Source organism: Oncorhynchus mykiss, chromosome 11 (assembly GCF_057628025.1).
Source record: "Oncorhynchus mykiss isolate SJ-2025 chromosome 11, ASM5762802v1, whole genome shotgun sequence".
NCBI lineage: Eukaryota > Metazoa > Chordata > Actinopteri > Salmoniformes > Salmonidae > Oncorhynchus > Oncorhynchus mykiss.
The window spans coordinates 54,511,636-54,528,488 of record NC_143032.1 but is presented as its reverse complement, the minus strand read 5'-3'; the positions used below and the strand labels follow the sequence as shown (position 1 = coordinate 54,528,488).

Sequence of the window (16,853 nt, the reverse complement as noted above, 5' to 3'; positions counted from 1 at the left end):
TCCTTAAATGCATAGGGACTGAGCAGAGCTTGGGGGGTGGGAAGAGGTCCAAATAGGCCTAACATTTTCCCTCAACACAATTTTTATTTCAGTTTCTAAACAGTTTTATTTAAAAGCCGGAGTATATTAGTTTATGTGTTTTAATTTTGGCATTAGCAAGTTGAGCCAATAGGCCAAATTACCACGGTCAAAGTGAGTCAATCAAAGATGGGTTAAGGCGAAAGCAACGTTTCCTTTTGTTATTGTTTATCCTGCATGTCTTTGTCATTTTATCATGGAAATTAATCCCTAGAGGTGAGAATTAAATTCACACACCCCCTGAGCTGTCTGTTTACATTGAATTTAATCGTTAAAACCGTTGAACCAATTGAACCAATTCTAAAGTGCCCGCCTATCAATCTAATTTAAATTTCAAGTTTTTTTCCAGACACACCGAAGTTCTGCATGCAACAATGTTGCATTGGCAGCTGAAAAGTATTCCTTATTATTGTAATATTTTAACTATCCTATTGTTATTGTTGCACTTTATAACATTTTAATTAGAGCATGTTGATAGCCACATGTAAGTGGCAAGACCATCAGGTTAGGAAATAAGCACTTACTTTTAGCATTGTTGCATTTACATTGTAATGTAGTAGTTCAGTCGTGAATTAGAAAACTTGCCTGTCCAGACATGCCGTGAACCCTAAAGATTGAGCAATAGTTCTCAAAATCAGTTGAACATATTTGAAACCGTGTGTTTAATTGATTGGTCTAATGTTGAAATCATTGCAGGTGCACCAAACATGTTGTCCTTTTACAATATCTTAACAAAAACATTTGCATTGGAAGTAGCACTATTTTCTATGAGCTTACTCTCTATAGTCTCACAAACCTGTCGAATTAGTCTGTATTTTTTCTGCACTATTTTGAAAATGAAAGATTATTCATTTAAATTGACATAACTTAAATTGATGTCAATTCTAAACAATAACCTTTTCAAAAATATTTCGAAACATATACGTTTTTAGGGAGACAATTTAACCGTATATTTTCGCTTTTCTTTCCATTTTCAAATTATATGAATAAAGCTTGACGGGGCGTCATCGCAACTGGATAAATCCTAGTGTGTGTTGTGATAGAGAGAGGTAAGAGGAGGGTGGTGCCGGGGCTAAGTGTTTAATGGGGAGGGGGATTCGTCCTGGGAGGGAGGGAACAAGGGGTGTGGAGCACTGAGTTTAAAAAGCCAAGCAGCATTGCCCCACTCACTCATACTGGCTGTGTTCTTCTCCAGCGACTGATAGGGACTGACCATTCCTGTAACATGAATGTTTCTCTCGTTTTCAGCATTGACAATTGGTTTATTTGAATTTTACTGAACCAGTTTTGGACTGCACAGAAACGTTTTTTTCCACTCTAAAGGATTTTTAGCATTAGAATTTATTTTTCGTTCCAAACAAAAAATTGACTTCAGCATGGATCCAACTGTGGAGTATAGAGATACCGATGATTATGATTATGGTGACAATGAAACTATGTGTGACTACTCTGAGTGGGAGCCGTCCTACTCCCTCATCCCTGTCCTCTACATGCTCATCTTCATCCTGGGCCTGTCTGGGAATGGAGTGGTCATCTTCACCGTGTGGCGGTCCAAGTCCAAGCGCCGAGCAGCAGACGTCTACATAGGCAACTTGGCCCTGGCTGACCTTACCTTTGTGATCACTTTGCCCCTCTGGGCGGTGTACACTGCATTGGGCTACCACTGGCCCTTTGGTGTGGCCCTGTGTAAGATCAGCAGCTATGTGGTGCTGGTCAACATGTACGCCAGTGTCTTCTGCCTCACCTGCCTGAGCTTTGACCGTTACCTGGCTATCGTCCACTCTCTGTCCAGCAGCCGGCTGCGGTCGCGGGGCACAATGCTGGCCTCTCTAGGGGCCATCTGGCTCCTCTCAGGCCTGCTGGCCGTGCCCACTCTGCTGTTCCGCACCACCATGGACGACATCAACAGCAACCGCACCACCTGTGCCATGGACTTCAGCCTGGTCACCCTGAACGAGAGACATGAGTCCCTGTGGATCGCAGGGCTCAGCCTGTCCTCTTCCGCCCTGGGCTTCCTCCTGCCTTTCCTGGCCATGACCATCTTCTACTGCTTCATCGGCTGCACCGTCACACGCCACTTTAACAACCTGCGGAAGGAGGACCAGAAGAAGCGTCGTCTGCTGAAGATCATCACCACCCTGGTGGTCGTATTTGCCATCTGCTGGACCCCATTCCACTTGCTGAAGAGCATGGATGCCCTCTCCTACCTGAACCTGGCTCCCAGCTCCTGTGGATTTGAGCGCTTCCTCCTGGTGGCCCACCCTTATGCTACCTGCCTAGCTTATGTCAACAGCTGCCTCAACCCCTTCCTGTACGCCTTCTTTGACCTGCGCTTCCGCTCCCAGTGCCTGTGCCTGCTCAACCTGAAGAAGGCCATGCATGGACAGATGAGCTCCATGTCCTCCACGCTCAGCGCCCAGACACAGAAGTCAGAGGTACAGTCTCTGGCCACCAAAGTGTAAAGAGAGGGGACGGATAGGTGGAGTGGAACCGCTGGCTGGATCCCTGTGCCACCACAGGAACACTGACTGGCAAACGCACAGACTTTTGGTGTCCGTAATGAAATGCTTTTAAGGTGTAAAAGAGACAATGAACCATATCAGATGAATTGACTTTGTTTTCCTGAACATGGGTTTGCATATATGTTTTCATTCTTGAGTGTATGTGCATTTCTCTCCCATTTCCAACCCAACGGGTGCTTCACTGGGTAGGGGAGAAGCCCAGGGAGTCCTCGACCCTACAGAGGTTCCCTCTAACCCCTGGACTGGACCCTGAAGCTGGGGCCAGCTGGCTGATCTCCATATCGCTGCTTCCTTTTCTTCCACAAACTTTCAGAAAGTGACAGAGGTAAATATTATTTTCAGACACAATCATTTTCCTGTTGTCTTTTTCAAATGTTATTCTTTACTCTACAAGGGACCAGAATTCTGAACAAAGAGGCAGACAGTCATAGAGGGTTTATTTGTGTCGTTGTTACGTATTTCATATGCAAACCTGTTTACACTGGGTAAATCACAAATTTGTACAGTATTTTCATACTTTTGCTGTTTAAGATGTGTTGATATTTTTTGTTTTATTACAAGCACTTGTTAAATGAATTAAATGTTAAAGAGGGGAAAGTTTGTTTGCAAAGAGACTCTTCTTAAGCTTGTTGTTTGTGAAGGTAGGAGACTGGGCGGAGGGGGGGGGGGGGTGATGTAAGAAGAGCTAAGGTGTTGCAGCTTAATTACATACTTTGAGGAGGAGACGGGGTGGGGTGGGGGGGGGGGCAGACAGGCAGATGGCAGCAGACAAATGTTGTCGGGGAAGCAGGTGGAGTGGGGGCTTTACAGTGCACTCTTGGTGCCAGAGGGGAAAAGGAAACTTCATGAATGTTTTATTATTATGCATATATGTTGTATTTTTTGACATCCGTGTAACTAACTACTGTATTAAAGAAATATGTTCTATAAAAATAATGTCCTTGTTGATCTTGTTGTTGAATATCCTCAAGAAATACGGGTATGTGTATTCTCTTTGTCTTTGGTCCTGTTTGAAATAACACACAAAGTTCTGTCTTTCAGGAAATTCATGACTAATTGTTATGGCGTGTTAAGGCTTTATTCATTCTGCACATGTGAACTTTCACATTAGTTTCATCAGAGAGTATAGGATTTCAACATCATTCTGTTATTTCAGTGATAAGGATGCCCAGAGGGCTGCAGCTCTGCTATGAATATCTTGCTCTTGGTTTACAGCACTGGACCAAACACTCAAACCTATTCAATCAAAACCGGTATACAGATCTGAACGATAGGGAAAAACAACATTCCTCCTACACTATTGCTTTTGTGTCTGGATACAGGTTTTGATTGAATAGAGCCTTGGCTGGATCACACTATCCTGATGTGATATAAGCACAGCAAGCCGTGAGCTTGAACTTGTCTTTAAACATGTTTTCATTGAGATCCTTTATCATTTACCTTCCAGGCAGAGGTTTACTTAACTGTGTCTAGAGACTTTTACAGCATGCCACATGTTTCATTCCCTAGAAATACAAACAAATATTGGCACAGCGTTGCACCAGTAGGGGAACTAGTTATACTGGGCTGGACTGGGCTGTCTATTCAGTGGCAGTTATCTTAGAGGGTTGGGCCAGTAACTGAAAGGTCGCTAGTTTGAATCCCAGAGCCAACAAGGTCAAAAATCTGTCGATGGGCCCTGAAGCAAGGCACTTAATCCTAATTGCTCCAGGGTTGCTGTTGATAATGGCAGACCCTGGCTGTAACCCAACAGTCCGAGGATGTCTCAGGGAGAGTTGGGATATGTGTAACAGTATAGCTTCCGTCCCTCTCCTCGCCCCTACCTGGGCTCGAACCAGGGACCCTCTGCACACATCAACAACAGCCACTCTCAAAGCATCGCTACCCATCGCACCACAAAAGCCGCAGCCCTTGCTGGGCAAGGGGAACAACTACTTCAAGGTCTCAGAGCGAGTGACGTCCCCGATTGAAACGCTATTAGCGCGCACCCTGCAAACTAGCTAGCCATTTCACATCCGTTACATATGCACAAAAAAATCTAATTCAGACATGTGTATTAATACACACTTGTACATGTGTGACATAGGACAAATGTAAGCACCAACCAAATTATGATCATTATTCACTGAGAGTTTGCGGGTCAACACCCCCACATGTTGGCTGAATAACGGGGTCATTACCAATGAGTGACTCCTATGAGGGGCCCTTTGATTTGACAGTAATGAGCTCTGTTGGACATAATCATGAGTTTTCGGGTGCTAGGTTCCCAATCCTGGCATAAATTGGGCTGCAGGACAAGTCGATATTTGTCCCTGTTGACAAGAGATTGCAGTCAGAAGCACTGAGGAGGGACGAGGTGGGGGGGGAGGAGGGGGTGTCTGCAGATGCTCCAACCGACAGACGTCGAAGATAAAAGCGGATGACTCTGCCTGCTGAGATCAGAGGGAGAGAAAGAGAGACAGACAAAGGGAGACAGAGTGGGAGAGAGTTATTGGACAGGATCATCATTTTACAGTTTTGTCAAATTTCATCCTCTAGCACAGCCAAAACTAACTACATATGTGAAATAGTGAGAGCGAGAAGTGATTCATCTTTCTGTGTGTGAGAGATCATGTGTTACTCATTTGCCATCTGGGAAAGGGAACGTATTTGACAATGATAGAGCATAAAATAAATCCCATATGATTGTAATTCTGAATTATGCCATAACCTAAACCCATAAAGGACCACACAACAGTCAGAGAAAATTACACAACTAAATGCAAGCATTCAAGTTTGAGAGACTACTCATGTTGATTGTTACACCTGGTTACCTGATTACAAACAAACTACTAATAACGGATCATGTAAGAAGAGATAGGATGCAATCTTGCATATGGTCGACTGGCCAGACCTGTTGTTGTTATTGAGATGAGTTGGACTGACAGCTTGTCTGATGGTGTTAGCCAGTGGCAGTTTTGGGATAACTCACCCAGAATACCAGCTGACCAAGGCAGAGTGGGAATATGAAAGCTACAGCCAGTGAAAAAGCATCAGTGTTAGCTTTTTAAAATCCCAGACATGCTTTCTGTGATTTTGTGTGTGCGTGTGTGCATGAGTGTGTGTTTAGATCAGCCTTTCTTAAAATATGGGTCCTGGACCTGTTAATGGTGGGTGGCGACATGTCAGAGTAAATGTATAATCATTTCATGAATTGCTGGAATTGATTTGGCCAAGTGCAACTGATGATGTGCTGTCAGCCAATGACTAAGGATGATGTGCTGCCAGTCAATGACTAAGGATGATGTGCTGCCAGTCATTCCCACTCACTCACTTCTGTCATCAGATGGAGTCAAGCTAGCCGCAAGTTCTGACTGAACTCAATTGTCATGAAACGCAAGTACAGCGATGAGTTTCTCTCTCTTGGTTTCATACAAACTCTGAGAAATAACTGATACTGCAACCCTAAGTAACAGTACATATGAAGATGAAAAAGGATCAGGCCTACTGTTCATCTTAATGTAGAAATGATTGGTGGAAAAAGTCTAGGTTGGAACTGTCACTGTTAAAATAAGTATTTTTTTTTATTTATTCTGAACTGGAATAAATTGAAACAAGATGCTTTTTGAGGCAAACCCACTCACACAGTCCAGGGTTGCTCATCTACAGCAGGAAGCTGTCTCCTGCCTGGCTGAGAAAGCAGTAGATGTTCTGATTCAGTTTGGTACCACATACTTATGCTAGTCAGGGTTCTCAACTCTGGCGTACTTAAAAAACAAGTACAGAAACAGTGTCAATGCTGAACATGACCTCAGTGTTACACTGTTAAAAACAGCCCAGAATATACCTGCTTGTTGAATCTTCAACCAGCCACACCTCTCACTTCTCAACTGTATGTGTTTCTGGTCTACATCTGTGTGATGTGATCAATCAGTTTATTCCAGTTCAGAATACACATGATTGATGTATTATATTTTAACAGCAACAGTTCCAACCTAGACAGATATGTAAGAGTGTTTTTAATAGGGGGAAATAAACATGAATTTATATTTATATTATTATATTTCATTTCATTGTTATTTGTCTATATTGCATTTGTTTTAGGTTGACATAAGGGAAATGAAATGTACTAATATTTACGTATAGTTGCATGTTTTCATAAGGTTGGGTTCCTGGAAAACACAGAATTTCTCATTTGGGTCCCAGGCTGAAAAAGTTTCAGAACCCCTGGTTTAGATGCATCATACATGTTTGCATTTATGCTCTGTGTTCTACAGGTTGTCGTCCTCATGTTTTGTTATTGTTCAAAAAAATGTCAATGTTCAAGACCCCAACCCTATGAATAACTGAAATGCCTCATCAGGGTGGGGGCATGGGAGGATGGTTGTGCTCAGGGCCGGCTCTAGCCTATTGGAGGCCCTAGGTGAGATTAAGTTGGGGGCCCCCCAACTCCCGTCAACATTTTTTGTTGATGTAAGGTTTAAAGTTAATTTCCTGCAATTCTACACATTTTACCATGGGGCACAGAGAAAATGTTGCAGTTTTACACCAAGTTTTCTGCATTTCTACACATTTTGCCGTGGGGCGGAGAGAACTTTGCAATTTTATAAAAAATGGAATGCAATTATACTTATTTTGCCATGGGGCTTCGAGAAAAAGTTAGCAGTTTTACAGCTTATTTCCAGAAATGTTACGCATTTTATAATGACTTATTTCATGCTTATATAATCAATCAATGGGGGGCCCCCTGGAGGTCAGAGAACCTGGGCACGTGGCCTGCATGCCCGGTCGGTATTCGGCCATGATTACTACTATTTTAGATAGCTGGCTAAACTATCTACCAATCTAAAAATGTTAAGCTGACATGGCTAATTGAGTGGCTGTCAGTGACTGACATACACTACATGACCAAAAGTATGTGTACACCTTCTCGTCAAACATCTCATTCCAAAATTATGGGCATTAATATGGAGTTGGTCGCCCCTTTGCTGTTATAACAGCCTCCACTGGTGGAAGGCTTTCTACTAGATGTTGGAACATTGCTGCTGGGACTTACTTCCATTCAGCCACAAGAGCCTTAGTGAGGTCAGGCACTGATGTTGGGCAATTAGGCCTGGCTCGCAGTCTTCGTTCCAATTCATCCCAAAGGTGTTCAATGAGGTTGAGGTCAGGGCTTTGTGCAGACCAGTCAAATTTTTCCACACTGATCTCGACAAACCATTTCTGTATGGACCTTGCTTTGTGCACGGGGGCATTGTCATGCTGAAACAGGAAAGGGCTTTCCCCAAACTGTTGCCACAAAGTTGGAAGCACAGAATCGTCTAGAATGTCATTGTATGCTGTAGCGTTAAGATTTCCTTTCCTTGTAAGTAAGGGGCCTAGCCCGAACCATGAAAAACAGCCCAGACCATTAATCCTCCTCCACCAAACTTTAAAGTTGGCAATACGCATTCAGGCAGGTAGCATTCTCCTGGCATCCGCCAAACCCAGATTCATCCATCGGACTGCCAGATGGTGAAGTGTGATTTATCACTCCAGATAACACATTTCCACTGCTCCAGAGTCCAATGGCGGCGAGCTTTACACAACTCCAGCCGACGCTTGGCATTGCGCATGGTGATCTTAGGCTTGTGTGTGCCTGCTCGGCCAAGGAAACCCATTTCATGAAGCTCCTGACGAACAGTCCTTGTGCTGACGTTGCTTCCAGAGCCAGTTTGGAACTCGGTAGAAGATGAAATAGCCGAATCCACAAATTTGAAAGGGTGTTCACATACTTTTGTATATTTAGTGTAACAAGAGAAAAAATGCTGATGTGCAACCAAATATCGAAATTGCACCTGGAGTATTCTACCATTCTTACCCGACTGAGTTCCTAAAGAATATATATAGTGACCAGGGGCCCTAAGTGACCGCTTATGTTGTTTATGCCTGGAACCAGCCCTGGGGGTGAGTATCAATGTTCACACAACTGTCACCCCATGTCAAGATGGAGAAAGCCATGCAGCATATACCCTGCTTAATTGATGTACACCACCAGTCCAACTCACCTCCCGTAGTCCCCACTCCAACCCCAGGAACACAGGTGTCTGTCCTTGAGTGTTGTCATCAGCGTGAGCTGCCACACTCAAATGGAGCATCTGAGCACCCCACAACTGAACCTAAACACAACTGCAGGTCGCTACTCCGGACCTCCCCTCAGATCTCCCTGCTGTCCTATCCCACCCACACAGCTACAAATGTCCACGCATTTCAGGCGCACCCAAGCGCATACAAACACATAGTAATTAGTGTGTGTGTGTGTGTGTGTGTGTGTGTGTGTGTGTGTGTGTGTGTGTGTGTGTGTGTGTGTGTGTGTGTGTGTGTGTGTGTGTGTGTGTGTGTGTGTGTGTGTGTGTGTGTGTGTGTGTGTGTGTGTGTGTGTGTAAACAGAGATCTGACACATTCCACAGCCTGTCAACACTATCCCTACTTTCCCCCCAGCATCCGTCCACCTGTCTCATGAACATACACACACGCACACACACACAGGCACGCACACAGTATCATATGTCAAAATAAAGTTACAGAAAACACCTGAGATCAGAGAATGGAGCCCATAACATATTTGCAAGCATTTAAAAACACAAACAGTAACTCAAATACTCAAATGTTCATCAAACAAACAAAGCACTTGCTAAAGGCATGTGTACTCACAAAGATCCTGTTAGAACCTCACATCATTAACAAAAAACAATTAGTGAAGTTACATATAGAGAATGGAACAAGAGAGCTGTGAGAATAGAGGTTTAGGGACCCCTCACCTCCCCTCCCCCACTCCATCCCTCCACAGAACAGGGAGGCCTGGGGTGTCATCCTGCTTAGCACAGGGCATAATTATTAGACCCTACCCTGGCTACATGTGAGCTGTAACACAAAGAAGCCACTGGAGCCCACGTTCAGGGGATCAGGTTAGGGGCACTTTAATGGGACACAATTTGGTTCCATTTGGGGGGGGGGGGGGGGGGGAGAGGGATAGATAGAAAGAAAGAAAGAAAGAAAGAAAGAAAGAAAGAATGAAAGGACGGTATCTACTAATGAAAAGTTCTCATTCAGAATTTTAGGGGTAAGTTAAATGTAGAATGACAGAGTGTGTCAGATTCAACAAGTCTTTCCTGGTTACATCGGATTTTAGTGACCACCTTAAAAACACAACCAACATCAGATATGACCATAAGCCACGGATAGGTTTGAAGTGAAACATGATATAATTGGATGTACAGTGATCACTAGCTTGAGCAGTGTGTTATTGGTGATTGTACGAGCACATGCTGTCTAACGATAAAAACAGGCTGAGTTGAGACTGTGGCCTTGTGGAGGGACTGAAGTCTGCTTGTCTGTAAAGGGGAAACCCTATCTGGCTGGAGGATTAGGACTCTCACACAACAGTGTTAATAACTGAATGCGTCTGTGCATGGGCTCCACACCAGTCTAGACAATAGAGCTTCTGATCCATCAAAACACATGGGCCAAACATGACCAAGTCAGACCTCTGAGAACCCCAGAAAGTAGCAGGAACCCCTTTCCTGTCGGGGCAACCTGGACTCAGGGGTAGACATATCATAGTAAACGTACATCCAGGACACTCCAATTAGAATGATATGTTATGTTTTATATGGTTTCATATGAATTCCAATTTGTTGTGGCTAACGTTAGCTAGGTGGCTAGCGCTTACATTAGCTATGTGGCTAACATTAGCGAGGCTAGGGGTTAGGGTTAAGGTTAGGAGTTAGGTTAAAGGGTTAATGTAAAGGTAAGCTAACCTACTAAGTAGCTGCAAAGTAGATAAAAAGTAGTAAGTAGTTGCAGAGTTGCTAATTAGATAAAACTGTCTGTGATGAAATTTGAACATGCAACTTTTGGGTTGCTGGACATTCACGTTATACTCATACCCATCCATCCCAACCAACCACCCAACTTTCATTTTTTTGCTTTAAGTAATCTATTACCTTCTGTAACCATACCACACATAGCAAACATATCATACTAATTTGAGCGGTTTGGATTTCAATTCACTATGTTATGTTTAGTCTATGAGACCAGGCTGGTCAGGGTGGATGAAACTGATTCCTTCCCCAGAAGATGAAGGAGTTAGCTTTATCCTATATAAGGACATAATGGTATTTCAACTAAGTTATTTGCCGATTACCAAACCTAAATACAACCAACAACCATCCAACAGTTCCAGAACCAACTCATTGGAATGCCCCCACCCCATGACCCAACTAGCAATTTAGGACTCTTAATATTGGGATGGTGTTTTTCCATGGGTTCATCTCCCTGCCTGTCCTGTGCGTTTACAATACATCAGTTCCACACACCCTTCCACACTGTGGGTTTCTCTCTATTTGTCTTTCTCTCCCAGAGGAGCCCCCCAAAGTGAGTTCCTTTGATGTTTTAAATACCCCCCCACCCCCACCTTGCTTCTCCACAGCACTGTAATGAGCAGTTTGAGAAGAAAATAGAGAAAGGTACATTAACTTGAAGTTAAACAACACTTTATAGGAGACTACTCAACCAATGTCAACAATCTCTGACTTCACCCCAGTTCAAAGGAACCATTTATCCTTCTGCAAAGGAGACCAGGCAGTGTTACAGTGTGATAAATATTCAAAGAGCTTGCAAAAATGAAGCATAACGGCAGTCTAAAAGTAAGTAAATCACTGAAACTGAGAACAGTTTGTCTTTTGGGAACCTCAAAGTTCAATATCCTAATATCTCTTGTGAGATTTAAGCCTCCACTTTCATCATTTTCAAATGATTTCATGCCATGTACCTTCTGGAAAATTCATTTTGCCGTTTTGCAAAGCAAGCCTCCATAGCAGGGCTTGAACAATTGTTCAGCTATGTCCGATGAACTTCAGCCTGACCAGCTGCCTTGTGTTGTGTGGAAACCTCAGTTTCTGTTCCATGCATTCCGATCTCTCTCCCCTGTTCTTAACGTGTGTGAAGCACTCATTCTGCACACATGCTCACACCATGGTATTTGTGAGCCCTGCCCTGACACACAGCCAGCATTCCTGTGTGTGTGTGGCGTAACCCCAGAAATTGCAGGTTGTGAGTGAATTAAAGAGGAGAGACGTAGATGAGCAAAACCCGACTGAGAAAAATCGTATTTCTATAAGTATTTTTCAACCCTCAGCCAAAGGGCAGGCCGGTGGGGAGCCTGTTAATCCACCTGGCTGGTTCCAATCTGTTGGGGTCAAAGGGCAGACCCCCTATACACTCTGACAGTCCATGGGTCACTCTGTCAGGACCCCCTCATAATCCTCCTGTGACCGCAGGACAAACATTAACTCATTTCACAAGGTCTGATCCATCAACAGACATCTCAGGGCAGACCTCATCCATTCTCTGTGTGGACTCAATTCTCTCCACTCTGAAAGGTCAGAAAGGACAAACGGACCCCCAGGCAAAGATTATCATTGTTGATCAATGCCCAAGCTTATCTCACCACTCTTGTCGCTTATTTGAAGATTAGGTTTTTCATATGTTTCATTTATATATGTCACTATAGTTATGAAATCGGTTTTGCGGAACAAAACATTAATACGAAGTTCCATTGATAGTGATTGATAGGAATGACTATAATTGCTGTCTTTACAGTAATGAGCTTGTTTTTCTCCAAAAAGACTATGGTGTCTGCAGTCTGTCTTCTCTGTAAGACACTCATGTGCTTTGATGAATGGTGACTTAAATAATATCCATAATGGACGATGGACGTTGAAAAATCGAGATTGTGTAACTTGAGGATGGGGGAGTATTGTAAAAAAACTAAACTTTTCTATATGGCCAACAAGTTGTCAACACTCACTCAATGATTGGGATTTAAACCTAAACAAAGATAGCAATTGAAGATCTTGTAATCTGAGCTAATGGGATAATACAGGTCTTTATGCATTACAATGAAAAGGAGAACAATTGGACGGCCAATACACAACCATGATGTTACAGTGTCTAGAACCATTATCTTTACTCCTCCTCCTCTCTCTCTGTCTCTGTGTCTCTCTCTCTCTCTCTTTGTGTCTCGCTGTCTCTCTCTCTCTCTGTCTCACCCTCTCTCTCTCCCTCTGTGTCTCTCTCTGTCTTTCTCTCTCTCAACGTGTCTCTCTCTCTTTCTGTGTGTCTCACTCTCTCTGTCTCTCTGTAACTAACTCTGTCTTTCTCTGTCCCTGTCTCTGTGTCTCTCTCGTTCTCTCTCTTTCTCTCTCTCTCTCTCTCTCTGTCTGTATCCTTCTCTCTCTGTATCTCTCTCTCTTTCTTTCTCTCTCTTTCTCTCTTTGTAGCTGTACTACACTGTACTTTGTCTCAGATAATCTTCCCCTAGGCTGTATGTTGAGTAGTGACCCATTACATCATCAGCTGTCCTGTTCGACCAGGAAGTGCCCTTCCCTCACTAACCTGTTACACCAACACACTGTACAGGTGAGATAGCCCAGACTTGTGCTGTCTACAGTAGGGCAGCAGTATTGGGATGGTAACAGTTTGGCCTTTTGGGCCTTCACTGGGTGGGAGATCTGAGAAGTTTTTAACAGGCATCTGATTAAAGCAGATTCTCTGAATGGACCGATGTTGTTTAGACATGTTGTTTTTATTCATGCCCAGGACCACACCTTGTTCCACCCACTGGTACCAGTGTCAGACAGGGCTGCTTGGGCGAGGAGGATTTCAGCCAGTTGGACGAGTGCATGAAAGGATATAAAGAATGAAGACTAAGACCCTTGTATTTTGTAATACAGTAAGTGAAGCATAAAATACTAGATGTAAATCAGGATCGGTGGCACTTCTAGCAGAATTCTGATCATTGACATTCTACAGGAAATTAAAATACTCCACATTGTGAGTCGCATACGTATCATAAACTGAGCAATAATATGACCTATTTCGGTCAAGCATGACAAGTACCAGACACAGTAGAGGGTACAACATGTGTATTCCTGAGAGACAGCTGTGTTGTAGCAGAGACTGATGTAAAAACAGAGGGCGTGACACCGACTGACCTCAAAACGGGTTGACTTCCTTCCTCATTGCCCTGCTAATGGTTGAGATGTAAAAAATGGACCTGATTATCCATTTGTGATGTGTGGGTGTGATCATTAGTAATGTCCAAATTAGATATGCATTGAATAAAGCTTGACTTATTGATGATCTGTCCTTTATTAATAATCTGATATATGTGGCACCTTTCAGACATCATCGAGAAGGTGAAAATCATGCCCCGTTAAACATTTTTTTTCAGGGGGATCTTTTTGATGAGACAGCAGCTATTTGATGAAAAAAAACCATTCAGTTCAAATGAACCTTACAAATAGCAGTGTTGGGGCGATCTGAAAAGCCATAGCCAATCAATAAATAATATAAGAATACTCGTAGGAAAGGTTTCCATCTTTAGATCACAATCTGTGGATAACAAACGATTAGAAAGATTCAAACATTTTGTAACACATCACAGCACAATTGAAAAATATATGGCACATGGAAACCAAACGAGGGTGGTCTGTGGTGATAGGTGGGATGGGCTGAGTGTGGCTGAGGGGTGGGATTAAAGAGTCTGCTTGGTAATGTATTGTTGTTATATATAAAAGTACCACGTATGTAAAATGTATAGTTAAAATGTACGTATATGTAGCAAAAAAAGCTGTAAAAAAAAACTACAATATTTGTCCTCCGAAGAGGAGGGTGGTGGAGGGGTAAAAAGTAAATAAATATATATATATATATTTTATGAACAAAAGGAGCAGTAAAATAACTGTGCTCCCATGTCAACACCAACACAACAACGATAACTTTGTCATCGGTTTTAACTGTGCAATAAACATCAATAAGCAGCTAGGCAGGTTCAAAAAGAAGGAAGTGCATATGTGTTTTGAAGGAAATGAACAACGGCAATGTGGGGTACGATGGATAGACAGACAGGCAGCCACCTGGATCCCTCATCCTGTCCGCTACTGACTACGTGTCGTAGAGCGTTGGGCCAGTAACCGACAGGTCGCTGGTTTGAATACCCAAGTCGACAAGATAAAAAATGTGCCGATGTACTCTTGAGCAAGGCACTTAGCCCTAATTTTCTCCAGTGGTGCTGTACTACTATGGCTGACCTTGTAAAACAACACATTTCACTGCACCTATCCGGTGTATGGAACAAATAAAATAACCTGGTTTTCAGAATCATTGGGCAAGGATGGATGGGCATGTGGAAAATAAACCTGGCCACAAAAATAATCAGAAAATGTTTTTGAAGCCCTGATGACTTCCATTATTACTAAACTGAACTGAATGATGACTAGATTCCTTATAATATTGAGGAATTTCAAAACAACCTATCACAGGAGAAACCAAGGCATATTAGCAGTGCTTTTGGGTGGACATCGTTATGTGATGCTTCCGATGACAGCGTGCCTTGGCCAGAACTGAATGTGCTTGGTTCGTGGCCTTCCGGATTTGGGCGCTCAAGGCTCATCCTCCCTGGGGTACAAAGCTCCTCTTCACAACATCCTCTATCCCATCCATTGTGAGAGAGTGGTGCCTCTGGGCACACTGCCCCAATGCCCATTACAGACCTAAATGCATCTCCTGTCATTGCCCATACCCAGTGCCAGTTCAGCTGGATGCATACAGGTGCTCGGATCCTGCAAAATAATAATAATAATAAAAACAATGACCAGAAGGGTACATTCTATTGAACCAATTATTACCAAACTCAAATAATAAGTTCTGACATGGTAAGAATTTTACTCATTCAGGTGATCTGACATGACTTAGATAGTCCCATCTCATTGATGTGAGAAGACTGGGCTTCCAAGGCTATGACTTAGTGATGCTCACACAGGAACATTTGCATTATAATATATATCAGTGATGTTCTTCCATATTTCTCACCATGTCTCACCCTGTAGACCTCTGCAACGCCATCAAACATTACTGCCCCTAACCCTTGCCAGGTGCCCTTGACAGCTTCCTCGATTTGAGCACACATATCAATAGGGGCCATTGCTGCACAAATAACAGAACAAAGCTGCCTCAGTGATTACTTGGTGTGATGCTGTGCTCTGTCTGCACCTCCTTCCTGTCACATACCCCTCCCATTCTCTGGCATCGTGAATCCTAGGGCCTGTAGAGACCCCCCCCCCTTCTTCCTGACAGGTGCCCCCAGTATTAGTTGGCTTGCCTTAGCTCTGCACTGGAATCTATCAGAGCCTGGCTGGGCTACGAGGGCAAGCAGGGATCTTGGGACAGACGCTGGCGACGATCAAGAGATGCATGGCTGTTTTAAAAGTTGCAGTTGTGTATTCTATTATTGTAATATAGAAGAAAAAAAATAAAGTTGCAAATACAAAGAACAAATTGCAAGCACCTACTCCAATTACATTTCCAGCACAAACGTTTGCTGTTGATGAGAAACCAAAAAGCCAAACCATGGTTGACCAACAACCTGACCAAAATGGTGACCTTGCTCATGCCCATTCTAGGATCTCGATGGGTGTGCAGAAGGGTCTCTCTCGCTCTCTCTTCTACTTCTTTATGAAGCTGCCATCTGCTGACCAAAAAGAGGTAACACTCATCACTTTACAATTCCTCAGTTTGGTCAGCAAATGGCAGCTTCATAAAGAAGTAGAAGAGAGAGTGAGAGAGACCCTTCTGCACACCCATAGAGATCCTAGAATGGGCATGAACTAGAATGGTTATGAACCTTCTTATGACGGAGTTAAGGGTCACCATTTTGGTCAGGTAGTTGGTCAACCACGGTTTGGCTTTGCTGTGATAAAGATACATAGCCGGAGGAAGTAAGCGTGCTGCAGCACCCGCTAATAAATGTAAATGAAAAATAATAATAATAAAAAATACTCTGTGTGATCGGATAAAAATACTCCTCAGCACAAATTGAAGAATGTATCTGCACTGTATGTTCGTTAACTAGCTAGCTAGCCAGCCAGTTTTAGTGGAATGATTCCATAGAATTGTCAAATTAATACTTACTTACTGACTTTATTGTCCCCATGGGGAAATTTTGTTGCAGTGTCATGTACACATTTAAAGTGGCGTTTAAATACAAAACAAAATTGACAATACAACTTTCATATCAGTTACATACCAATAAAAAAAAATATATCATATTTATAATAAATAAAGAAATAACACTTTTTTTTTTAAAGACTAGCCTGCTGGCCTTAGGGAGTCGATAGGAACATTAGCCCGAGCTATTTAGGAGGGATATCACACCTGGCACCAATGATTGTC

The 16,853-nt window shown here is 43.0% G+C and overlaps 1 protein-coding gene and 1 long non-coding RNA gene across 3 annotated transcripts; one reads left to right on the top strand and one right to left on the bottom strand.

The window, feature by feature from the left end:
- The first annotated feature begins 1,252 nt into the window (after positions 1-1,252).
- aplnra (apelin receptor a) lies at positions 1,253-3,533 on the top strand. Its single transcript, XM_021621331.3, has one exon. It carries the CDS (start codon positions 1,455-1,457, stop codon positions 2,538-2,540), a length of 1,086 nt encoding a protein of 361 aa, XP_021477006.1. The 5' UTR covers positions 1,253-1,454; the 3' UTR covers positions 2,541-3,533.
- Positions 3,534-3,659: 126 nt separating this feature from the next.
- On the bottom strand, positions 3,660-11,605 carry LOC149979629 (uncharacterized). 2 transcript variants are annotated; one of them, XR_016484565.1, is made up of 2 exons: positions 11,392-11,605; positions 3,660-5,032 (listed from the first exon to the last, which is right to left on the bottom strand). It is a non-coding gene; the product is annotated as an uncharacterized LOC149979629 (long non-coding RNA). The 2 variants fall into 2 exon arrangements; XR_016484566.1 differs by having other exon boundaries at positions 3,660-5,029; positions 11,392-11,594.
- Positions 11,606-16,853: the final 5,248 nt, after the last annotated feature.

What these genes read in the sequence shown, in the direction of transcription:
- aplnra (XM_021621331.3), top strand. Translation starts at nt 1,455, where the DNA reads ATGGATCCAACTGTGGAGTATAGAGATACCGATGATTATGATTATGGT.